This window comes from Phalacrocorax aristotelis, chromosome 1, assembly GCF_949628215.1.
Source record: "Phalacrocorax aristotelis chromosome 1, bGulAri2.1, whole genome shotgun sequence".
Taxonomy (NCBI): Eukaryota; Metazoa; Chordata; class Aves; order Suliformes; family Phalacrocoracidae; genus Phalacrocorax; species Phalacrocorax aristotelis.
The window spans coordinates 140520105-140546154 of record NC_134276.1 but is presented as its reverse complement, the minus strand read 5'-3'; the positions used below and the strand labels follow the sequence as shown (position 1 = coordinate 140546154).

At 41.1% G+C, this 26050-nt stretch overlaps 1 protein-coding gene across 1 annotated transcript in view; it reads left to right on the top strand.

The window, feature by feature from the left end:
• Positions 1–26050, top strand: part of FBLN1 (fibulin 1) — an 80279-nt gene that overhangs the window by 52392 nt on the left and 1837 nt on the right. The window contains 2 exon segments of the mRNA XM_075112530.1: positions 3504–3646; positions 5636–5767. Coding sequence (XP_074968631.1) covers positions 3504–3646; positions 5636–5767 — 275 coding nt within the window.

Here is a 26050-nt window from a genome sequence, read left to right as displayed (position 1 = left end):
GTGCTATTTGAGTTAATGGGGTTTCTTACCACCACAGAAGATGCTTGTATATAAATGCCCTCTGGCTACCAGTTCATTATGAGGCCATAATTAAGTAGGATAAAGATTCAAAAATAAACTTTATTTTTGCAAGCATTTATATATTTGTTTGGCAGGAAAAGAAGGGAGTGTGAGAATTTGGCCCTCAGTATTGTAAAATGCTACCATATTAATTGCATTCAGCAAGTAATTCAAGAACACGAAGCTCAGGTTCTCCTGTATTAGATGCTTCAATGCTGCAGTGTAGCTGGAACTTTCAAGAACATGAATGTAATTATGTAGCGCCATTTATGTGTGTGATTCTTTCCAATGAAAATGAAATCATGGCTCCTGGTCCAAAGAACTTACTGATTGAATCCAATGGAGAATACGAAAAGAAATTACACCAGGACCCAAGAAGAAAAGAAAATTATATTCAGGAAAGGATTATTTGCAAAATAATCAGAGCAACTAAGCTGTTTCTTAGGTTTTTTTCTCTTTTAAATGAAAAAGGCTGGGAGGAGGAACCAGGACCAAAGCTGTAATTTTTGTTAGAGGGAGAAAACTTGAAGGAAAGATTTGAATAAGGAAAGTTCTCAGCACTTAAGAAGAAACTTTTGTCAGTGACAGTCTCTACTATAGGAGGAAATGGGCAAAAAGGAAAACGTCAACTAATCAGAAGATCAAATGCAAAGATTATGTGTAAGGATTAAAAAAAAAAGTATTTTGAGATCAGAGCACATCATTAGTAGCAAATATCAGGATTTTAAATAGATGCTGGTTGTCAAAGAAGTTGGTCCAGAAGATGTCTAAAGATGTGCTGTTGAAGCAACGAGAGAACAGCGTTACTGACTGCACTTTGGATATGCTGAAGCAATTAGCAGGGATATCAAAAGAAAGGAGATGAGAGAATGAGTATTTAGGCAGGGGAAAATGAAAGCACAAACTCAAGTTTAGTAGTGTGGACAAGAGCATGCAAAAATAAAAGGTTCTAAGATTTGTAAGAGGAGAGTGAAATGGTGCAGAGGAATAGAGCTGACACAAATACTTATCTGTCACATGTATGGTTACAAGCTGGATGGATCTAGAAACTAGTTTTAGTTAGGAACTAACACAGATCACTTGTGATCATGGTGATCCTCCATTTCTGTATTCAGGGTACCTAATTCATGTCAGAATGCTTTACTCCAGTGAATCAGAAGTGAGAAATATGAACGTAAGTCTTACTTACTACTTAATCTTGAATGAATTAATGGCTTTATTGGATAACAGTTTCAGAAATGTTTGTATTTGCCAAATTCTGCTCCAGCCAAGGTCAAGAGTAAAGATCCGTTTCCTTCCCAGGAAGGAGCAAAGGCAGACCAATACTTAATGCTTCAGACACTCCCACCACAATGCTTTTGCATACAAATTCTGTTATCCAAATACAGCTATGAAAATTTAGGATGCTGTATGTATTGTATCAGTACTCCGTTAGTAATAATGTCACAAAGTGAGTTATGCAAGCTATTGTTTATTGGTATCCCTACAATCTTTAGGTGATGTTTAGGTATAGTTATTATTTATGTGTTATATAATGCAAAGAGGAAAACTTCTAAAGGAGCTTTTCATAATTTGTAAACATGTTATTGGAAGTAAAACCAGTCTGACTTGGCTGTTGTGACCCCAGCTCACCAGGATCCTGAATAAAGATGCAGTGTTTGTATGGCTGTATAGATGTAAATGCCTACTAAACTCCTCTATACACAGGAAAAATAAAAGGGAGAGAGGGAAACAAGCATGAATTTTGTACATTTTGCCTCAATTCTATTTGTTACAGATTTTGAAATAGACTGTTTTACGCTGGAACTAGACTATGTAATTTAGCTGATCCTTATTTCACAGACATGAGAGTCAGCTAGGTAGAAGTCCCTTTTTAACTTGTCAGCTGAGGTTTAAAATAAGGGAATGGAATCTTTTATGGTAGGACAAACTATTATGTCCATATATCCAGATTTAATTTGTTCTAAAATGACCAGCATGAGGCATTTCAGCAGAAAGCCCTATTCTGTCCCCTGTGAGATGTCTAAGAAATGATGAAATTGTGTACCCAGGTAAAGATGGGAAGTAAAAGGTCTCTCCTGGCCTGTATCTCCTGGCGAGTCTCAAAACATCAACTCTAGAATGAGAATAACAAGCCAGACTCAGCTGGTGGAAATTAACCCAGCTTCATTGCCTTCCCCTGGACTGTGCCAGTTCACATCTGTTGAAGCATGATTTCCTTAATGTTGATTCATGTTTTCTCTTTTATCTTCATTATAGCTTCATACAATATCAGCGTGTTTGGCTTTGTTTTCTTTGATGAGCAAATGTGGGTAGCATATAATAAGAAGTTACTGATGTATTTTCTATTAATAGAGCCATAAAGTCCCTTTGAACATCTGAAAAAAGATGGCTTGTAGGTGTGGACTTGGGTAACACGTTTTGAAAAGAGCAAGAACCATTTGTTTCTAGAGGTTTCTGACAAACTAAAGCTTCCATTTTTGTTTCCCTTTTTCTCAGTGAATTTTTCTTCCTTTTAATCTTTTAATTCCCCCCCTCTGACACTGCAGTCTTTTCTTTTTTCCACTTAGAAATATGAAGAAATGGGCAGGTCAAAGTTGAGATCATTTGTGGGGCTTAGTCACATTGTAAGTCCCAGCATAGCCCTTTCATCTCTCATGAACACAGACCGGGTATTGTGTGAAGTTCTTGAACTGTAAGTGACTTTAAATTCACTCTAGTGGACAAGGGTGAGAATAAGTCATTTAACTTTTAATAGACTTTCAAGGACGAATGAGCAGCTGGTTGAGATGGAATATGAAATGACCCCTACCATTTCCCCAAACTCAGAATTCAATCTCTGAGGTTTCAAATAATGTGGTTAACTTTTTTCCTCCCCCAGCTTCCACTCCTTTCCATTTTTTTCAGTTTAGATGGAAAAGGGTGTGTGTGAAAAAAAGACTTAAGAAAGGCTTTCCTGCCTCTTGGTGCCCTGAAAATTGTGAAAGTTGGCCCTTAAGATATTTCTTGCCAGATTTCCAGAATGGAAACAATTGTTTCTGCTTTATATGACCGATATCACATGGAGTACAAAAAGGCTTGTGCAAATAAGTGTAGCTCCACTGAAAGTGGTGAAACCACACCAGTGCACTGCAGCTCTGGCCCTACTTGTTTGGTCCTGTTTGTACTTGGAAAGAGACTTTACATGGCATTTTATGCAGTACAATTCTCCCTATTTTTACATGCCTGACTTGAAGAACTGGGTTTGACAGGGTTTTGACTGCAACTCTTCACCAAGCCAAATTTTTCAGTGCTCCAGCAGTTCTGATGATCTGCATTTGTCAGTTTTTGATCTGCAGTTTTTGAGGTGAACACATCAATTTAAGTTTCTAGCTCCTCAGATTGCAAAACACAAAGTAATTCATTTTCAGGATATGTATGCATCTCTCTCTCGTTTCTCTTAGTGTCAGACTTGAAAAGACAGATACTATCCGTTGCATTAAGTCTTGTCGACCAAATGATGTCAACTGTGTGTTGGATCCAGTCCACACAATTTCCCACACTGTCATTTCACTGCCCACGTTCAAAGAATTTACAAGACCTGAAGGTAAGTGGTTTGTTCGTTGTTCCATTTAATAGACTACAACATATAAAACCTCCACCGGAAATCCTTGCCTAAAGCCAGACTAGCTACCGGTGCAGTAAAATGTTTGCACAGTTCCAAATTATAGTGTACTATTCATTTAATTAAAACCTTCGATATCCAGGACTTTTAATTTTACGGGGCAAAGAAAGTCATTCTGAGCTCTAACTCATGCAGCTTCCCAGTCTAAGGAAATACTGAGTCTGAATTCCCATTTACCACATAATTCACATTTATTCACATAATAGCCGTGTGCCCCATGACTTGTTTCTTTCCTTTTTTGCAGATTTTGCCATAGGAAGTAGGTGCTCATTATATTTCTCTCATCTGTTTATGGTCTGTTGTTTGCTATTGACAGGTGGCTTGTTCCAAGAATATAGCCTTTATCTACATGCAAACATTAATCACAAAATACATTATATTGAATATACTATCTAGTACTGCGATTTGCTGATTTTTGACCTATGAAAAAAAAAAGTGTTGTTTTTTTAAAATATAGAATAAAGGAAGGGAAATTCCAAGGACTGGACAGAAAGATTTAAGCAAAGATTTTCAAACAGCATCCAAGTGAGTGGCTGTCCAGTCATCCAAAGTGAGATTTCCAGCCCCAGATGCTGCACTGTCATGGGCATTCATGTATTTCTTTAGTCCCTTCAGCCTCTGCAGTACGTGCGAGATTTTCAGTCCTGGAGTTTCATACAGATCACACTCACTTTGCTTATATGTATTTAAAAATCAAGAGCCAATTTTTGTTCCTTGGCACTTGTATTTCTTTTCTGGCAGCTTCACTGTGGACTGCGTACACATCTATAGGCGGGCTGACTGCCTTCAGCCCTTCTTCTCTGAGGATGAGCCCCCTCAGCAACTTACTGTGTGGCACAGACACAGGGAGAGAAGGCGGCAATGGAGGAAAGGAAGATTATTTTGGAGGGGTTTTTAAAGAACTTAAATCCCGAGTTCTGATGCACCGAGAGTCTCAGCCTTGCTATCCCAGAAGGTTGTCCTAAATGAAAGCCAAAGCTGATTCTTCACTTCTGTACCAGGCAGAAGGAGCAGGGCAAGAAATGTCCCATATATTGCTCATATAGGAACAATTTAACCACTAATAACTTAGCTGCGAAGATTGTGCGAAGAGCTGCTGTAGATTGTGTCAGGCCTGTTTCAGGCCTTGGCTGGCCCTACTTCACAGGGAATGGAGGAATGCCCCATAGCCACTTCTACTCCCATACACACCCCTTCAGCTTCACCAGGTGTACTGGCAGCAGAGCCAAGGATTTGGCCCAGGATGCTTCCCAAACTGTTCCCTCATTAGTCCATCCTCCTGATTTAGTAAAAAGAGATGAGACCTCGCAATCTGAGAGTACTACTGAAGCCCAGAAGATGTTCCTGAACTGTAATTCAGCACGTGGCCTTGGGTGAATTCTTACAGTCGCATGGTTTAGTTTCATCATCTATAGAGTGAGGATAATAATGAGAATAATAATACCTCCCTCACAAGAGGCTTGAAAAATAGTTTCACTTTTTTTTTAAACCTAAACCTCTCCTCCAGTCCTCAAAACGACTCTGTAATTTGTAACAACAATACTTCGTGTAACTGCCTATGGGAATCGGAGTTCAGGGGTTTATCTCTTTGGTCCCCTTCCACTGCCCACCCTGTGGACCCTCAGTGTTGCCCTCTTTGGGTACATGCTGGAAGTCCAACTGGTTTCTAAGAGTGGTCTTTCTGGACTCTCAAAGTAAGAGTGTTTTGCCTTCAGGGCTTCTTGGATGGTGCAGGAGGAGAAAATAAATCTATCCAAATCCTCCCTTCCCCCAGATGTTCTTTTTTCCATATTAAAGGACAAACTGTTCACCAGCTTTGAGGACAAGTTGTTTGGGATCAAATTCTGTTGTGTTCTTCAGTGATGTTTTCAAATACTTCTCAGTACATTCTGTGATACTCTTTATTTGCAGAGATTATTTTTCTTCGTGCCATCACACCTACATATCCAGCCAACCAGGCAGATATCATATTTGACATAACAGAAGGAAATTTAAGAGATTCCTTTGATATCATCAAGCGTTACATGGATGGTATGACAGTGGGTGAGTAGAGTGTTTTCTGCTTACTTTCTTCCCTCAGTAATATTGTAGAATGAGGTCGAAGAAATTAACTCAAGTAATTAATTCCCACCTTGATTTTCCATCCTATATTGATTTAATATGCTCCAGTCCAATAAGTTTAATTTGAACCAATATTACAGATTTTTTTAAATTCAAAATACCAGAGGGGTAAACTTTGAGAAGTATTTTAACTTTTTTCAATACTGGCTTTAATTACAAATGCAAATAGCTTAGCTTTAAAATTATGAGGTTTTCCCATTATAATCAAACCAAATATAAAATATGAAGTAAGTCTGCAAAGAGACTGTAAATTTAATTAACTGCTCTTTCTTGTTTAAACAGCATTGCACCAATTTTTGGATAATAATCAAATTTATAAAGTAGGATTGAATGTACTGAAACTGTTAACTGTTTTATTTTTTAATGACAGGCTGTTTCAGTTTTAAATAAATACCTCTGCTGAGGGTAAAAGGGATCTGTCAAATGCTGTGGTTTAGAAAAAAACTTCAGAATGGAACATACACATTTGATTTACAGTCTCAGTTTGGCAGGGAGGAGACATGGCAGGAGGTATACCTGTATATATGGGTCATACGCTAGACCTGCATCTCATCATATAGCAGGGAGGGGCTGCAACACAACCTGGGGTCGTGCTTTCTGGTAGGTTTCTTTCAGAGCAGGGCCCTTTTGGGGAGGGCATAAAATGCAAACTAAATCCAGTGTGTAATGTGTATAGTGTATCTAGGATTTATACATATATGCATACAGGTATATGTTTACAGTGTGTACTGTAGCTTGGCTCTCACTGTGGGACTCAACATGCCCAGGCATAGTTGTCAAATTACGTGAAAGTCGCAGAGCAGGAGCTGGTCCCAACTGATGTGCTGCTTTGCCCAAAGTGAGTTGGTAGTGCAGTGGCAGAGGAATATGCTGTGATTCTCATGCTTAGAGAATGAATATACCAGGTATTAAAAAGTAGTATTTGATGCCTCTTTGTTAATGTTTATTTATGAAGGTAAAAGGCCACTGTTCATAGTGAACATTGTGCTTCAGTATGTGAATGAGCACATTCTGCTCAGGTTTATGCATGTGCTTCAGGGCTTTCTAGCAGGACTGGTCTGGATGAAAAGAAGAATCACTGCTGTGCTTCTTTCATACTGATGGTTTGTGAAAAAGTCATATTTAGCATGATCTGAAGGTGGCACTGTTGCATTTCAGAAGCATGATAATACAGTGTCAGCTGTGCAAAGCTTTTATGAACTGTAGATAAAAATCGTAAGTCATTAGGTTTGTATTTCTTTCTTTATCAAAAAGAAGTATACATGTGAATGCTGAGAAAGAGGGAGAGTGTATTAAAGCAGGATGATAAGATTACAGATTTCAGGTATTGGGTTGATTCTTTAGAAGAGTATAAATGTTATCAGATCCCACAGTAGTTACAGTAGTTTGCTTTTCGTGCTGCGTTCTTCTTTCTGTCTGAAATAAGAAAAAAGGATGGGTTTAGAAATTAGACTGGCCAAGGTATTCGCCTGAGGCAAGTGTTTCCGTTTTGAATAATAGGACTATGTGTCAATGGTATTTTACTTGGTAAACTGGATATCTGCCTCACAACGTTAGCAGGGAAAGGATATTCTTATACACCAGGCTGAGAGGATATGATATATGCCTAAGTACATTCCCAGCTCTGCAAAAGAATTGGACAACTCTTTCTTCACCTCAGTTCCCCCATATGCAACATGGAGATGATAAAACATGCCTACTACTGTCTTAATTAATTCTTGTATGTAAGAGTCTTAATTAATTCCTCTATGTAAAAGTACTTTGAGATTAATGGATGGAGGCCACAAAGTAAACTGCCTGCAGCAGAATTGGAAAAGGAAAAACAAAACAAAACCCCAGCTGATATTACCTGGAGAGGCAGATGTTCAGGACAGCATGTTGTATGAAATTAGGATTGCAAATAATTCTGCCAGCAGTGGTTCTGCTGCTCTCATCATAATATAATTTTTCTTGTTATTAATAATCAGAATGTTAGATGTTCCCATAAAAGTGCTGGGAAGTTGTCGAGACAAATAAGATGGGATTCTAGTCCACAGGGGTTCATAAAGTGAGTCCCTCTTGTAAAGAAAGGGGAAGGTTTTGTATAAAGGTGGAAAAAGACAAAGGGCATAGACAATATCAGAAAGATTTATTGGTTATCAGAAATATTTATTGGCTATCCTATTAAGCTATAGCAACGTAAGAACTGTGGGGATGTAACACAGGGACTCTAGCAGAGCAAATGCCCAACTAGCCCAGTAACATATGGGCCAGTAACAGACGCATATACAGGAATCTTTCTCCAAATATAATGTTCCAAGTTGCTGCTTCTGGAAAAGCATCCAGGACCATCATGCTTGATGACCACTGATAGGCGTATGCCTCTTGAATCTGTGTAGCCTATTTTTTTAACCTTTTTTTTTGCTGCCTGTATTGTAGAGGAAAGAGTACATTTAGTCTGGTAATAAATTATAGATCCATGGGTAAAAGGAATAATAAGCATGTTTCATTCTGTTGTAATTTTGTAGGAGAAATGACCAGAGTATCAAAACTATTTTATCTGCTAATGGAAATTAGATCACCAAGTATCTTTTCTATACAAGACAAATTTTCTCTACAGGAGAAAAGATAGGAAACCTCTATGGGTGTTGTGTTTTGTTTTTTTAAAGACAAGACATGCACTAGTTCAGAGAGGGATTAAATACATAAGAGCCTATAGAAAAGAACATGAAAACAGTGACTAGTGTTACGGAAAGAGCTGAGTGTAATAAACCTTGACTTGATGTCAGAGCAGAGGGAACCAATGAAGGGATTCAAAGAAATGAGGGAGCACTAGGAAAAGGGGGAGAGAAAGGGCAGATCAGTGAAGATGCTCTTGCAGGAAGTCCTTCATTAGTAAAACAGTTTTTTACTAGGTTGTCACAAACAAGAAGAGATGATGCCTTAAAAAGGACCTGTATCTAAACTGTGTTTGTGTGAATGGAAAGGAACAAGATGCTCTCAAAAGTGTAACACTAAAAAAAAGTGAAAAGGTACAGGTTTCTTTTAGTAAAAGTTTAGAGAGTAGGAGGAGCTAGTGGAGATGGAGTCACAGAAGAAAAGTGAGGACTTCAAGACTGACAGAGAACTGTGGACTGAAGAGAGCCAGGTCATCAGTTTTAGCCATTATCCCTTGAAGCTGACACTGAGACATCAAGGAGAAGATGTTAGTGAAGCTGAGAAATACGTAGGATTGGATGGAGAGGGGCTGATCAGGCTGGTTTGTGATTTGTTGATGGAGAGACAGCAGCTGAGGAGATAAGAGTGTGTAGGAGCAGGTTGTGAGGACGAAAAAAGAAGAAACTAGAAAGAGAGGAAAGAGCTGCCCCAGGAAATGTTGGAAGAAGAAGGAACGTGGTCTCTCTCTCAAAGGCAGTGTAGGAGGAGCAGCCACAAAGGTAGGAGAAGAAAGCAGCAAGGACAGTATTGCAGAATCAAGGAAAGAAAATATGTCAAATGGGAATCAATGATCAACAGTATCAGCTAGGGAGGAGCCAAAAGTAGTACAAACAGACTCCAAAACTAGCTATGCTGACCTACAGAGACTATCCTCCAGTGGAAGAGAAGGAAGAAAAGCCAGCCTGCTGGAGTGGCAGGGTATAGACTTTGTGCAAGCTGAAAAAAAAGAACTGTGTAAAAAGTTGCCTCCAATATTTCTACCCTATTCTATTAAAAAGAGATATGAAATCCCATTCTTCCCTGGTTCAGGAAGTGCTGTAAGACTCTCTTGCCTGCTGTGGTTACAGGCCATGGTGACACTGAAGCCAAAAGATACTGTTAGCAGCTGCACATCACTTATTAGCATGGGTGGGAGAAAAACAGAAGTGCAGACCTATTCAGTTTTTTTTTAAAAGCTTTTATAGACTTTCCACTGCATTCCTCCTTTAACCAGCTGTCAGTGAAAAATGAAGAATGCATTTCCAACCTGTACAAAAATGTCCTATCGATGCCTAAGGTATTATCAGATACTATAAAACATTTTCCCCCTCAGCTATGCATTCATTTCCTTAGGTGACTGTAATACCGCCTTATAGTCTGGTAGACCTCAGGAAGATCTTAAAATTTCATAATACAGCAAAAAGTAGTTTTGATAGGCCAAACCATACCCCCATTTGATTCTAACATAAGCATATATTCTTGCCTATTAAGCAGAATGGTACTATTCTTATCAAAAGCATCCAAAGCCAATAGAATTATAAAATTTCACTTGTACCTGTCGAGCTTCTCAGAGATGTTGTGCTGGTGCTTGAATACACTGATATGAATGGTTGCTTAGGATTTTACACATACATACTACCGTTCTTCATTGTTATTTGCAAGGATTTCACTGCTAACTCTGTCCTGAATTTCCAGCCTCTTCTACACATGTGATAGGTCATGATGTTACCTTTGAACTATTACAGCAAGTGCCTCAACTTCTGATAGCACAACACTGGCTTTATTAGTAGCCTGATTTTAACTATGGCACCACGATTGTGTAGTGTGTTCCAGAGGCTGGGGAGAGACTTTTAAAAAATGATCAGAAGGTAAACAAAAACAGATACCATAAGGCAGTGTGCTTGTGGGATCCATATTGGCTGGAGGCAGGAGAAGGAGACTGGAAGTTTATTGGACTTTTGGGAAACTTGTCCTTAGCACAGGGGTAGTAGGTCTGTATCTCATAAGTAGCTTCGCCATTCCCAGTGTGGCAAAGTCTTTTCATAGTCCGCCGGGCAAATGTTTATATGGTCTGACATTAAATTCAGAGTCACTGGTTTGCAAACGATTTGGTTCTGAACTTTGTTCCTGGACCCACTCAGCAGTGCTGGGCAAGTACCTTCACATTCCTCTCTGCTTCTCCCTTATCCTCTGTTGCTCTAGACTCTTTATCTTTGGGCCAGAGGCTGGCTGGCTCTTACCGTGCATTTGTTACGGTGTTTAGCATAATGAGATCCTCGGACTGATTTGGGCTTCCTGGCACGGCTGTGATGCTGAAAGTAGCAGTTCTCCTACAATTGCTTTTCTGTGGGGAAATGGAGGCTAGGTGTAGGCAGAGGCAGAGCGTCCAGGAGAGCTCTGCTGTTCACAGGGGCAAGGATTTCAGCACATCTGAAATGTGCTCCCCTCCTGGATACTCTAATAGAAAGTAAGCAACAATAGGCACCTTTTGTCATGACTATAATGTCATTAGCATGAAACAACAATGGTGTCTGGCAGTGCTGTCCAGTCATTCACAGTGAGCACACAGAGCAGGGACATAATTCAGCAGGTTTTTCGACAGGGTCTTGCAGTCTTACATTAAAAAAGACACAGTCCCTTTCAGTATCTTTGTTCTTGTTTCATCTAGGCTTCCCCCTTTTCACAAGAGGAGCCCCTCAGCAAAGAATATTTTGTGAGTTTTTCTCTATGCCAGGTTGCCCTGTCGAAATTAGTAGCTACGCATTCGAGACAAGGGTGCCCAGAAGCCATTTGGTAAACGGGATCCTAGATTTATTGCCTGAACCTGCCCTTTCGGGATGCTGATGACTGTGCTGTTCAGTAGTCAAATCTCTCAACACCCTCCCTCCCCTCCAGAAAAAATGTCAGGCTGGAGAGCTCTTCTGGAGGCAAACAAGCAACTCGAGCAGGAGGTGAATTTTCATTTTGTATCTGAGAAATGCTGAAGGTGCTCTTCTGGTGAGAATGAGTCTCGTGCTCCAGTGGAGCAACATTCCTAATGCCAAATTTCACTCTAGCACATTGCAAGTATCTGATTAATCAAACGCTCCTCCTTAATCAATGTTCATCTCATCCCTCAGGTAGGAATGTGTAACGTATTACAAAACATTTATACAGACCACCTTCAGTTACAGTTTCCATAAAGCCAGCAGACAAATATGCTGCAACTCTGACAAAGGTTTGTGAACTGTGCTGTGAAGTATAAAGCCTGACAACTTGGGAAAGAAATGGAGTGAGTCAGGGGACTCAGTCCCCTGCTAAGGGGACCGCTGAAGGTCCTTGATTCAGATTATGTAGCATGCATTTTTTGGTCCTAATTTTAAACAGTGGGCTGAGATATTACATAAATGAGCAAATAAAGCCAGATTTGGAACCCAGTACACCGAGAAACATACTATAGCAATTCCTCTGAAAGATGTCTGTGTGAATTTAGCCTTCTGAGGTGCTTTGCCCTGGTTTAGAGTAGTCAGAGACCTGCTTTTCTGAGGATCTCCAAGTGCGCAGTATTTGTGCAACTGATTCAGCTGCTTCTGCTGCTGCTCCTGAGTTTGTGTGTTGATAACAAGCACCTCATTCCTGCAGTAGCGCCTACATACCCTATGCAACTGGAGATGAAGGTAAGAGACTCAAGGCATATCATAAATCTTTCCCAGTATGATGCACAGATGCATGTTTCACTTTAAAAAAAAACCGCCCTATCTTTTATTTTTTAAAGGGGTCAAATGTTGTGAAGTGACCCCTTATTTCAGCCTTATTTTGGGAATTTGGTCACACACATTAAGATTCAGAAAGCTTCCCTCGTCAGAAGTTCTGCTAACAATACCAGCAGAGCTGTCGCCTCTAGGTGATGACTGAGTGGCTATATAAGGGCTTTCATGTCAAATCCTCAGGATTAGGTACTTTTTCTTCCATGGTAAATTGAATCACGGAGCCATATCGTGCTGTGTGCCATAATGTGGCTCTTTGCCAAGAAATGCTTAGGGTTACAATAATTAATTGTCCAGGTGTCATGGATATGCTACTGTATCAAAGCTTGGCTCAAACTGAATAATGTGGTCGTGGGACAGGTAGGGTAAATTAAGCCACTCTACCTAAATGGAGAGGTTGCATGTGTGCGATAATATACGGTGATGGACACTAAACCCCCTGTAAATAAGATAGTGGGAATAAAGTATCAGGGGGCTGATATATGTGATTTTGCACATTTTGGACATTCAGCCTTGAAGTTTTTCCACCTGTTTTTGTAATATATAAGATTCTTATACTACATAAAACATGTCACGTTCTCAAAGGTGGAACAGGAAGGATTAAAAAATACATGGTGGAAACTATTTTTTAATGAGGCTACTTCAAGTACAGTTATTGCATTTTAGGCATGAGTGATTTCGCAGCATTGTCAACATTAAAACCCATTGCGAGGTTTGGCTGGAAGGCAAACCAGAGATCTAAAAGCACTTCAAGTTTGCCAAACCAAGATAAGAGCACATCTCTCTGAAGTTATTTGGTATCTTTAATAAAGATCATAGTATTTGTAAGCTAGCCAAACCTCAGTAAAATCAAAGGTTGTTTTTAATTCTTTCATAATACCAAGGCTCCATATGATCCAACATGACAGATAATAGCTCTGAAAATATTTACCATTTGTTTCTGGCCAAAAAATGTATTAATACCATGAGGCCTCTTTATTGCCTCTTTATTTGATGCATTTCAGCAATCAAAGCTTTCTAGAGAAGCCCAAGTGTTAATGAAATTAAACTTTGTTGAGTGGTTGAAGGATAGCATTTATAATAAATTGAGTCCCAAATTTCTGATCTGTTAAATAAGGCTAATCAGAAAGATCCTTTTTCATGCTGAAATATAACTCATGTACTGTAGTTTCCTTTTTCTTTTTTCTTCAGAGGTGAAATGAAAGGCAAAAAGAGAAGCAGATTCAGTTTTAGCTAAACTTAAACTGATACTTGTACCCTAGGTGAAAACTTTAAAGGCGGGAGAGTTTGGGAGGCAATTGTTTGGACAGTCTTGAAACGAGAGCTTTGTCTTTACATGGTTTATAAATGATTACTACGGTCAACAGACACTGTGAGCATGGAAGTGATCTGGGCTGTTGCTTAGGGTCACAGGTGCAGGCCCTCCTCTTTTTTTCTGAGGGGTGTCTTGCCCTACTTCTGATGCTCTTCTACACCTCTCAGAGAAGGATACACTGCACTGTTGGGTTGCGCTTATTGAATTGCTCTGGGGACACAGGCATTTCTGCCTGTCCCTGAGATAACATGCCAGTGGGGTCAGCACTGGACCAACTGGCCCAAGTCGTTAGGGGTCCTGTTTATGCCACTGGTGCAATATTCACTGTTACAGTACCTAAATCACCATTGCATTTTTGTTTCCTAATAGGGAGTGTTGGGATTGTATTAAGTGATCTGGAGCTTTGTTGGTACTCAAAAGGGAAATCCCCCTCTCCTGTCTACCTCTGAACAAAGACTCTAGCCTTTTCCCTGTTGCCACCATTACTGCTTGTGCAGCAAGCTACATTTTCGTTGTGTTTTTTTTTTTTTTCTTACAGGTGTTAATCCAAGGGAAGGGGTGGAGGATATAGCAGGGCTACTGTTTTTGATCAGCTTAAACCAACAGTGAAATTGCCCTGAGTGTCATGTAGGTTATGAAAGTGCGATTTTATATGTCCAAACTGACTTCTAAAGCATTTAATAAGCACTTGGTTGCTCAACAGGTGAACACTAGGCCATTTTCTTATGAATTTGAATAAAGATCTGGGAGGTCCATGTTTGAAAAGTGTATTTTTTTGAAAATCTTGTCCCCAGATACTTCAGCTAAGATATATGTAGCCAGCCACATTCCTGTGAAGCAGTTCTCCATCAGCATGGAAACCTTTTTAACATCCAATTTGAACTTGACTGTCCAAATCTATTATTTTGCCAAGTGTTCACCGTCAAACTTGAGTGAAGGTCTAATTCACAATGTTATGGGGGCACTACACTTCAAAGCAAGAGGAAATCTATTTCAGTACTTCTATTTTGATTAATGAGGCTTCTGAATCCTTTAACCATATTTATGTTTGTCAGGTGTAGCAGCTTAAGGATTAATGATATCTTCAGAGCTATTTTTCTGTATATGATTTGATGCCTGCAGTGATGATTACCAAGAAATATTTCATTTTCCAAAGAGCAGCCACTTACTAATAAAACAGATTATATCAGAGACTAGAGAGCACCACATAGCAGGAGCCTACATTGCTATTGCTATTGTCACAAATAATTGAGAGAAATATAGGTAACTTGCACAAAAAAAAAAAAAAAGACAATTACAATGACTATTTAGCTTTTGAGAGATGGTGGAATCTAAGGTGTACATTAACTTTATGAAGTCAGCAGACATCTGGTGGTCTGGGAAGTGCTGCAAATTGACAGCTAGATTGTGCCTTTAGGCACAGTCATGAACTAGAGAAGACTGGAGGAACATAATGCCTGTAAGTGCCTATGGAGGCACAGCCCCCTGCTTTGAAGGGCAAAAGAAGAGATTCTACAAGTACATCAACAGCAAAAGGAAGACTATCAAAAATGTAGGTCTGCTTCTGAATGGGGTAGGACACCTGGTGGCAAAAGACATAGAGAAAGCCGATGTATTCAAAGAAGTATTCAATGCCTTCTTTGGCTTGGTCTTTACTGATAAGACTGGCCTTCAGGAGGCCCAGGGCCCTCAGAGCAATAGGAAGGTCTGGAGCAAGAAACACTCACCCTCAATGGAGGAGGATCTGTTCTTAACCTGATTTAAACAAACTGGACATACCCAAGACCATGGGAGCTGATAAGGTACCCCCACAAGTGCTGAGGGAACTGGCTGATGTCACTGTGAGACCACTCTCTATTATCTTTGAAAGATTGTGGTGATTGGAAGTTCCCGTGGACTGGAAGAAGGCAAATGTCACTCCAGCCTTCAAGAGGCCAGGAAGGAGGATCTAGGGGGACCTACAGGCTGGTCAGGCTCACCTCAGTCCCTGGGAAGGTGATGGAGCAAACCCACCTGGAAAACTTCCAAACATATTAAGGACAAGAAGGTGACTGGGAGTAGTCAGCAAGGATTTATGAAGGGGAAATCATGCCTGACCAACCCGACAGCCTTCTACAAAGAGATGACTGGATTAGTGGATGAGAGAAGAGTGGATGTTGCTTATCTTGACTTTAGTAAGGCTTTCAACATCATCTCCCTTAATATCTTCATAGGCAACCTGAGGAAATGTAGACTAGACAAGCTGACAGTGAGGTGGATTGAAAAATGGCTGAACTGCCAGACTTAAGGGGTCGAGATCAGTAGCACACCTAGCAGCCAGTCACCAGTGGTGTATCTGAAGGATCAATAGTGGGGCCAATTTCTTCATTAATGACCTGGATGATGGGTCAGTGCACCATAACAGGTGTGAAGAGGAAACAAAACTGTGATGAATGGTTGATACACCAGAGTGTTGTGCTGCCATTCAGAGGGACCTCAACAGGCTGGAGTAATGGGCTGACAGGAACCTCATGAAGTTCAGCAAAGGGAAATGCTAAGTCCTGCCCCAAGTGAGCAATAACCCTATGTACCAGTACACACTCGGGGCTTACCAGCTGGAAAGCAGCTCTGCAGAGAAAGACCTGGGGGTTCTGGTGGACACCAGGTTGATCATGAGTTAATGGTATGCCCTTGTGCCAAAAGCAGCCAATGGGCTGCATTAGGAAGTGTGTTGCCAGCAGGCTGAAGTAGGTCATCCTTTTCCTCTACTCAGCACTGGTGAGGTCACCACTGGAGTGCTGTGTCCAGTTCTGGGCTTCCTGGTACAAGAAAGATGTGGACATAGTGGGGAGAGTCAAGAAGAGGGTGATGAAGATGATTAAGGCATTGGAGCATCTGTCGTACAAGGAGAGGCTGAGAGAGCTGGGACTGTTTAGCCTGGAGAAGAGGAGATGCAGGGGGAATCTGATCAATGTATTGGGAGGGAGTAAAGAAGACAGAGGCCGACTCTTCTCAGTGGTGTGGAAAAGACAAGAGTCAATGGGCAGAAATTGAAATACAGGGCATTCCATTTAAACGTATGAAACAAAATTATTTTCTATACTGTTAAGTTGGTTGAGCACTGCAACAGGTTGCCTAGAGCTGTGGACTCTCCATCCTTAGAGATATTCTGTGGTGGGTTGACCGTGGCTGGACACCAGGTGCCCACCAAGCCGCTCCATCACTCCCCCTCCTCAGCTGGACAGGGGGAGAAAAATATGATGAAAGGTTTTTGGGATGAGATAAGGACAGGGAGACATTACTCAGCATTTACCGTCATGGGCAAAACAGACTCGACTTGAGGAAATTAGTTTAATTTATTACGAATCAAATCAGAGTAAGGTAATGAGAAATAAAAACAAATCATAAAACACCTTCCCCCCACCCCTCCCTTCTTCCCGGGCTCAACTTCACTCCTGATTTTCTCTGCCTTCTCCCCTCTGAGCAGCACAGGGGGATGGGGAATGGGAGTTGTGCTCAGTTCATCACAAGTTGTCTCTGTCGCTCCTTCCTCCTCATGGGGAGGACTCCTCACACTCTTCCCCTGCTCCAGCGTGGGGTCCCTCCCACAGGAGACAGTCCTCCACAAACTTCTCCAATGTGGGTCCTTCCCATGGGCTGCATTTCTTCACAAACCGCTCCAGCGCGGGTCCCTTCCCTGGGGTGCAGTCCTTCAGGAACAGACTGGTCCAGCGTGGGTCCCCCACGGGGTCACAAGTCCTGCCAGCAAACCTGCTCCAGCATGGGCTCCTCTCTCCACAGGTCCACAGGTCCTGCCAGGAGCCTGCTCCAGTGTGGGCTTCCCAGGAGGTCACAGCCTCCTTTGGGCATCTGCCTGCTCTGGTGTGGGGTCGTCCATGGGCTGCAGGTGGATATCTGCTCCACTGTTAACCTCCATAGGCTGCAGGGGGACAGCCTGCCTCACCATGGTCTTCACCACAGGCTGCAGGGGAATCTCTGCTCTGGCGCCTGCAGCATCTCCTCCTCCTGCTTCTTCACCGGCCTTGGTGTCTGCAGGGTTGTTCCTCTCAAAAATACTCACTCCTCTCTCCATCTGCTGTTTCACAGCAGTTTTTCCCCCCCTTCTTAAATATGTTGTCCCAGAGGTGCTACCACTGTTGCTGATGGGCCCAGCTTTGGCTGGCAGCAGGTCCGTCTTGAAGCTGGCTGGCATTGGCTCTGTTGGACATAGGGGAAGCTTCTCGCAGCTTCTCACGAAGCCACACCTGTAGCCCACCTGCTACCAAAACCTTGCCATGCAAACCAGACTGAACACAGCCCAGAGCAGGGTGGTCCAGGTGACTCTGCTTTGAGCAAGGGGTTGTACAGATGGTCTTCAGAGGTGCTTCCCACCTCAACTATTCTGTGATTCTAATTCTGGATTGTGGCTGTGCTGAAAACATGACAGGACTGGATTGCTACAAAAGGAAAAACTTTGCAGCTTTCACTCTACCAAACGTAGTAAGACATTCCCTGTTGTGCAATGTTTGAAGCATATTTTCAAAGCTAGGATACATTAAGCAATTACCCAACAGTTGATTCATTTCCCTTCTCCCTTGGCATGGCATAGGTCAGTAAGTACTCTGGTATTGGCAGAGCAGTTTAAGCACTGAAAATCATTACTTTGGCATAACATTTTGAATAAAGAGCAGCTTTCAGGAAAAGAATTTAATTAAATTATAATGTATGCAAAGCCCCAAAGCTTTTTACAGGGAAAAAAATGGAAAAAAACAGCCTGAAATATATGTTTTCTGTTTGTGAACAGGATGTGAATTATTTTTCAACCTTATTGATGAACTTTCTATTTGTAATGAATGCTGAATAAGAAATAACTTTTTTCTTACAAATCTTAACATGACTTCTTTGAGTTGAGGTCTACAGAGCCAAAAAGCAATTTGACTATATAGTTTTGGCTTCACACTGTAGATATGTATTTACATGTTCTAGACTGAGATAGTCTGGTATTCAAGCCTAACCTGCAACTCGTGTCTGGATTTTTTTTTCTCTTGCTCATTTCTGGAATGATCCTATCAATTCTGCCTTTTAAAATAGCCACTACAATGAGCATTTCCATAGTCCTAAACTTCCTAATTGCTTGAACATCTCTTTTGAAACTAGGACTAGGCTCTTAAGTAACACTGATGCATTTGAGATGTGTACTCTTAATTTTGAAAATCTTGGCCAGCAGTATAAAGCAAGAGGCCCTGAGGAGAAAAGCAAACTGGAAATTATAGTCCAGGATCCTGCATTAACATGAGGAGATCGGTCTTCTTGTATTGCTTTAGGGAAACTCATAAACATGCTTTTCCCCTACAAAGAGTTGTTCATCACACATTACCGCTAGCGTACCGGTGTTTTGGGCTACTTTCCTTTAACAGCCATGCAATGTCTTTAGGTTCCAGGAGACTGAGATAACCTCTCAGCTTCATTACTGCAACGTCCACATGGGATTAAAGAAGTCTGCTAACGTTAGAGGAGAGCCTATGTCCGTCCTTCATGCATAATCATACATACCCATGGCCTGACACCGACTAGCAGACTATTTAAAAGCTATTTTTGTGATTCCCAGAGATCCACTGCTTAAAAAAAGTTAGTTACTGTTGCGGTGTGGCAGCTAGGGCTATTCATCTCTGGCAAGGCTGTAAAATGAACCAGAGCAGGTTTCATGGAGAAACACAGATCCAGGAACAGCCAAATGTAGGACTTCAGAACATATGCTGATATTATTTGGAAGTTCATATAAAGCCCAATAAATTACCTGAGTTTCAATTGAGTTTAGGCTCCAGCTCCACAGCTCTCACCACATTCTCTGGTACTTGAATTTTTCCAAATCAATCATTTCATGTTCCAAGTATCCATTTAAAGCACAAGGAAAATAGCTAGAGGAAAAATTATAAGGTGTTTTTTGTGTTATTGAAATGTCTCTCTTGTAGGTGTCGCTAGCAGCTCATCCCCAAAGTTCTGTCTGAAAACAGACAGCACTAACTCTCACCATCTAATAGCACATTCTCTTGACAAGCCTTCTGTGCTTTTTTGGCAGGGGACACATTTTGTGACGGACTTTAGCTTTCACTTACAATCAGACCTATAGATTCATAGCCAGAGGATTAGGAAAATTAGAGGGGAAAACTGATTTGCTTGGGTTTGCTGATTTGCTTATGCATCTCACATGGGATTTTATTTATCTCATGAGGAATAGAAATTAGTGTATTGCTACCAAAATGTCATACGTTCTGCACAAACAAGCTACACATTTTTCAGCCCTGGTATGTATTCCTGCCTCTCACCTGTTAAGCCTTATACCCTGCTCAGCTTTGTGACCCAGCTGACCTACCTGCCTTGCTGGTGTGTACTAGATTAGAAATTGCCTGGGGATCTCAGAGCTAGGCAGCCAGTGAAACAGGCCGTGTATTGGGCAAAGAAACATCATCACACATCAGAATTACCAAGAAGGTCCTAGGAGATTTCAGCTTTCCGCAGCCCTTAGTCCCTTTGCTGTCTATGACTGTATTTTGCAGTGGAGCTGATATTAACATTCTTAAGGAGCCATATTTCATGCAATAATTCATATCATATTTCATATACCAGGTTGCTGTTAATTCTAATGCAAAATATTCTTTTTTTTATGGTTCAACTTGCAGTAGAGTGAATGAAGACTAATTCTCAGTTGTGATATCAGTTTCTGATTTGTGAAAGTTAACTTTAATAATGCATGGCCAGGATGCAAACACACACACAAAAAAATTGAATGGCAGTGTGTGCTTATTTTGAAGGTAAAGTGAACAATTAGCTATGCTCAGACTTGTTTGTCTGCCTTTGGTATTTCAAATATATATCCCATTCTTACTATTTCAGGTACTTTTTACAGAGTATTTAATTTAAAATAGATCTCAGAATGAATTAAAAGATGTGTTTTGTTCTATTTAGGACCAGATTAATATATTAACTATAGATCAATGATTCAGAGAAATAGATCATTCTTTTCACCACTTCATGCTCTCTCAGTAACTCCTCACCATCCATCCCAAGATCATACAATTAACTGATGAAAAAAATTAGCAAATTATCCTAAATAAATTGTTTCTTCCCAGAAAAACTGGCTAAATTAGTACCTGCCTATAATATCAAGTGTGAAGTCTTGCAGGATTGAAAAAGGAGCAATACTGTTGGATTCAACTGACAGCAAAAAGCCACGTCTCTGTTAACTTGCAGCCTGAGAAGAATCACAGAAAGAAGACTGTGTGCTTGCTGTGAGCACAAAGGAAAATTTTAAAAAAGTAGTTTTGTTACTGTCCTTTGGCATGTGACAATATAGCTGCATCCCATGTCTGGGGGAAGAGATGGGAAGGTGGTAAGAGGAAAAGAACTCTTGTGCTCGTTACTTAACACAGAGCTTGAAATGTGGTGGAGGGGATTGATCACATTTTTGATAACTGTGTTTATTGTATTTTCCTGAGGTTATTTGGAAGAACAATTTTTGATTTGGCTGTAGTTTGGATTGTTTATGTATACACAAACACATACATCTGCATGTGCATATGCAGGTAAGGCAAGAGGGAGGTTTACTTCAGCACATCCCCTCTTCTGCCAGCAGTCATCAGATACAGCTCCCCAGTAATCAGCAGTCCCTGTTTGTTGCCTCTACCTTCAGCCTCTGATCCCGTGCCCACTCCACTAACACTTCTCAGCTTGATTTTGGGGGGGTCTTTAGAAGTTTAGGTTATCTGAGGCTCTCTTTTTGAGGAATGGGTGCATCTTAAGTCTGTACTGTTTTCTTATGATGATACATATTGAAATATTTGACTGGACTCAGGAATCAATCCCTGTGGAAAATCTTGCAACCTTCACCACTGCAACAGAAAACATAACATAATGCACCCTCTCTACCACCCAAAACAGCCTTTTCTAGTGGCAGTATGAAAATAAGCTGCTTTGGTTCTGCTTTGCTTTCCAGCAAACCGTGGAGATCCCTGTTAGAGGAACTTTCTCTAGAGAAAATGCAAATGCAGCGTTCAGCAAGAGGTGTAAGGAACACGATGACCCAGATTCATTGCAAGTGTAATTGCTGCAGATTTTGTGATTAGCAGTGGAAAAAAAAAAAAGAAGAAAAGTTCTTTATCTTAAAGAGTTTTGCAAGTGCTCCTTCAGCATACTGGGCAGTGAGCTTAGCACAGAAGTCAGAATCAGCAGTCTGGATTTCTGGAGACAAAATGTTAATGCATGATAACGCAGGGACTTGTCATCTAGAATGGGTTAATGTGGTAACAAAACAGCAGTGTTTCTCCTAAGTTCAAAATGGACCTTCTTAGCAAATCAGCTGCATAATGCAAAAATACAAGCAGAAACCAGACACAGAGGTGAATTGCCTGAGGGTCGCACATATTTCAAAGCAGAGAAATGTAATGATATCTTAAAGAGGTATAGACAAGCCAAGGAATACCTGTGGCATCTGATTACAATAATAGAAATTCTGCTGAAAGGCTTAGGAAGATTAACAATATTAACCTTGCTGTCTTATTTATCCCATCTTCTTTGATAAGCAAAGCCTCAGTAATCCAGCGACAATGGCTCTAAGATTGTTGGTTGTTGTCATTATTCTCACTTGAAAATAAGTATTATATATTATTTAGGTTAATGTCCATGCTACACATGGTGACATACTTTTACCTGAGACAAAATCAAATTACAAAACATGAAAGAAGAAACGGGGCAAGAGAGCAGCTCAGGGTATTAATTACAGAGCTTTAAAAGTTCTGGGCCACAGTCAGACTACCACTGCAGAAATAACTGTGACATCCAAAAACTTTCTGCCTCTCAAGCCAAGGCTGTTTGCTTACACAGATTAGCAGATGGAAAGGGTTGGCGTAGATCCTGTTTACAATAAGGGCAAAGTGTGCAAGAAAAAGAAGTCTTACTGTTGTTTTCTAAAAGGAGGTCAGCAAACCATGAAGATACCCAAGCAGATTTGGGATGTGTAATAACATCTCTACTCAGCTAACAAAAAAGCAAACCGAAACAAAGGTGAGCTGATGGAAAGTAGTCTGCCTGGCCTGTGACATGTAGGGTTTTCTGTAGGTTGAGTCTGTGTTTTGGTCACAGATTATGAACCGAAGAGTATAAAGAGCGACAGCAGCACAACAGACTGGAGGGCAATAGCACTTGCTTGCATAGATGTGCCTGTAGGCAAGATGCTTGAGATTGCCTGGCACCAGGATTCAGAAGCAGTGCGAATCAACTTGTTCATTTATTATCAGTGATTTGCCCTGTTTTAATATAGACAAATATTCTCCTGGCATTTTTTGTGCAAAATTCTAACCTAGCTGAAATCTAATTTTGTTGGAAAGGGATTTGGGTGAACTTGCTTAAATAAACTCACCCCATTTACCAACTGTAGAGTCTTCAGCTTTGGACCCAGAAAGGACCAGCTGATGTTGGTCTGTGAGAGCACTCTGTTTTCACATCATTTAATGAGCAACACCATTGTTCTCCTGGCATCCTATAGAGAGTGACTCACGGGACAGTGTGTACTGATATAGTGATCCAGGACCAAGTCCCAGTCTGCAATTATCCCCATGTCAAATCTGAGTGGCTCCATCCAGCTACTTTGGATTTAGACTGTTAAAAAAGAGATCAAAAAGCAGCTGCTTAATTTCTAAATTTCCTGACTTTTCAGTACATTTAAAAATTGTAACCTTCCTATTACGATACAGTATGTTTTTACATTTATTATTCAGCAATAAATGCTGAAGGATGTCAGACCACAAATCCAGACCCGGTATTAGTTTGCCAAAAGGCATAATGGAACAACTTGTTTATGCAAATGTTGCAGTAACTAATAAATCCACGTCACTTAAAAATACCCAGAATTACTACACATGGCATCTTCACATGTGTCCTGTGCTAAATGCTCTCAAGATACAGATTCACTGAGCCACGTATGTGAATTACATGTACCAGGCCCAAATCTCAAGCTTTTTCTTTAGACACCTATTTGTGAGAACAGGCACAAGGCACTGCTGGCCTTGTTTGGGTCTAGCATAGCTGAGCCTCCCTTGTACCTGTCATGAAAGGCACAAGACGTTAGAGAATCAGGCACGGGTAGTGTCAAAAGGGAGTGACACATTATAGCAGATAGCCTTTAACAGCATTTCTGAGACAAGTCCTAGGAACGCTGCGACAGGATCGCTGGGAATTGGGTAAACGAGTAGCCAGGTTTCAGCCTCTGAGCAGCTTTGCTACTGCATGGTTTCCACCCACATTTGTCCTTGAGTTTGGTGGAGAAAAATGCTCAGGTTTTCCATTTTAGCACTTTTTGCCAAAAAAATTGAAAGCTCTTAATGAGTGAATCTGCCAAGAGCTGAAAACCTGTCATATGCTTTTGTCCAGTAGAACATTTCAAGGGTTTTTTCTTACTCTTTTGGTTTTTCCTTCTGCCCATTTAGAACAACTGCACCCTTATACACATGCTGTAGTGCAAACCCATCTGACTGCATCACCCCATTTATTTAGCAGGAGAGGAAGGGAAATAGTTCTTTTGCACTGGTGGTCATTTCAGGACCATCTAGGACATTGGCACAGCAATGAGTATTGTGTTTCTTTGTACATTCCTTCAGTTTCTTGTTTCAATATAGCTGTCTTAACACGTGCGGCATTCACTTTTCAAACCATTATTAGGGTTGATTTTAAAACTGCAGCAAGAGAACTGTGTGGAAAGGTACCGCCACATGGATCACAGTGTACTTGCCTGTTCGACCTTGAAAATAAATGGTCCATTTTTTCTACCTATTAGCAGAATACATCCAAACAAGAGTGAGAAAGTTACCAGTTGCTTTGAATGCTACATCAATAATGTACAGATAGATGCCATACTGTGGCAGAGACCATCTTGAATGGAATTGCATCACGTCAGAAATAAACAGTTTGCAATCCCACTTCTAGACTAGAGCAGAACAAGAAAGTATAAAAAGATTGCTAAATGGCAACAGCAACCTTCGCCATCTGAGGCTTGGTGATTACTGCATGAGCCGCTAACAGGGTAGGTTAAAGAGCCTGCCAGTACTGAGTGATTCCAATGCTGCGTATTTCCGTGGTTGTCAGTTAAAGCGCTGCCTGCAATAATGTGATGTGTTGTTAGCAAAATGCTTTAAATGCTACCCTAAAGGGAGGGCAATTTTAGCAAGGCTTTTCTTTGTCAATATATCATCGGCCAAGCCCAGTCATTTTTATAAGGTGCAGGAGAATAGCCAAGAAAACTAAATAAAAAAAAGAAAAAAAGCATATATATATATGGATGTATGTACATATAAATTGTAGGGGGAAGGATGCTTTAAAAAGTGTGTTCATCAAATATGGCAAGCAAAGTGAATGTGGTGAAAAGTTTGCAATTTTACTGCATGCTGAAGATATTAGTTGGTATTTAAACAGGACAAAACTGTAATGTCATCACTGCTTTAGAAAAAGGTGCTGACAGCCTGCATAAGCAAACATTTATCTCTCCCATCAGATCTCAAGCCAATGTGTTCGTAAGGGACTGCTCTAGGAGCTTGGCTGGGACTCTGAGAAGGCTCTGGTGTGTTGCCTGCTTGTGAAACATAACCCCCAGCATGCAGAAGGAATGCACCTTAAATAATCCTTTCTTAAACTGTATATTTCCTTCTGAATCAAATGTCCTGTCAGATAAGTCAGTTGTCAGCAGGAGAGGGCTGAGGAGGGGGTCTCTGCCAGACTTTCTGTGTCTGCTGGCTGACCTTGGGTTTATGTGATTTTGACCTTTTGGACACATCCTTTCAGATGTGAGCTGTTTGATAGCTCCCTACCATAATAACACCGGACCTAGAAAATAACTGTGAAGGGAGAACATGCTTACGGTCTGATCCTGAGCCTTTGGAGTAAATGGCAAAACTCCTTGCTTTTTTGTAGGTCTGATGCTGCAATGCTATTCTGTTTAGCCACATTGTTTCAAGGCATTAATAAGACCTTATAGCCCAGATGAGCCTCCACAGGGTCCTTTCCCATACTCTGCTCAGAGGCCAGGAGCCCCATTTCAGCTTCAGTCCCTGCCTGAGCTGTGCTGGAAGAGAGCTGGTCTCCAGCTCCCTCATGATTGTGGGTCCTCTTCTTCTGGACCTGACCCATATGTTGCCTTCCTAGTTTGACTTTGGCCCTGCATCATCACCAGGAACTTGCGCAGTGACCTGGGCCCTTGGTTGAACCTGGCTGCCCCCTGGCCTGCCCTGCTGCCTGGCTGGGGTGGTGGGACAAGCCCTGGCTGGAGAAGCCCTGCCCTGCCACTCCCCTGAGGCCCTCATCGCTCAGCCCCCAGCAGTCCCCATCCTGCTCCACCCCAGCGCTGGGGATCCTCTGTATAAAACAAACCGGAAGACTAGAGCCCTAAAAGACACAGCTCACTTCCCCTTTACCGCTTCCTTCCTCATTATCCACCCCGGTGCT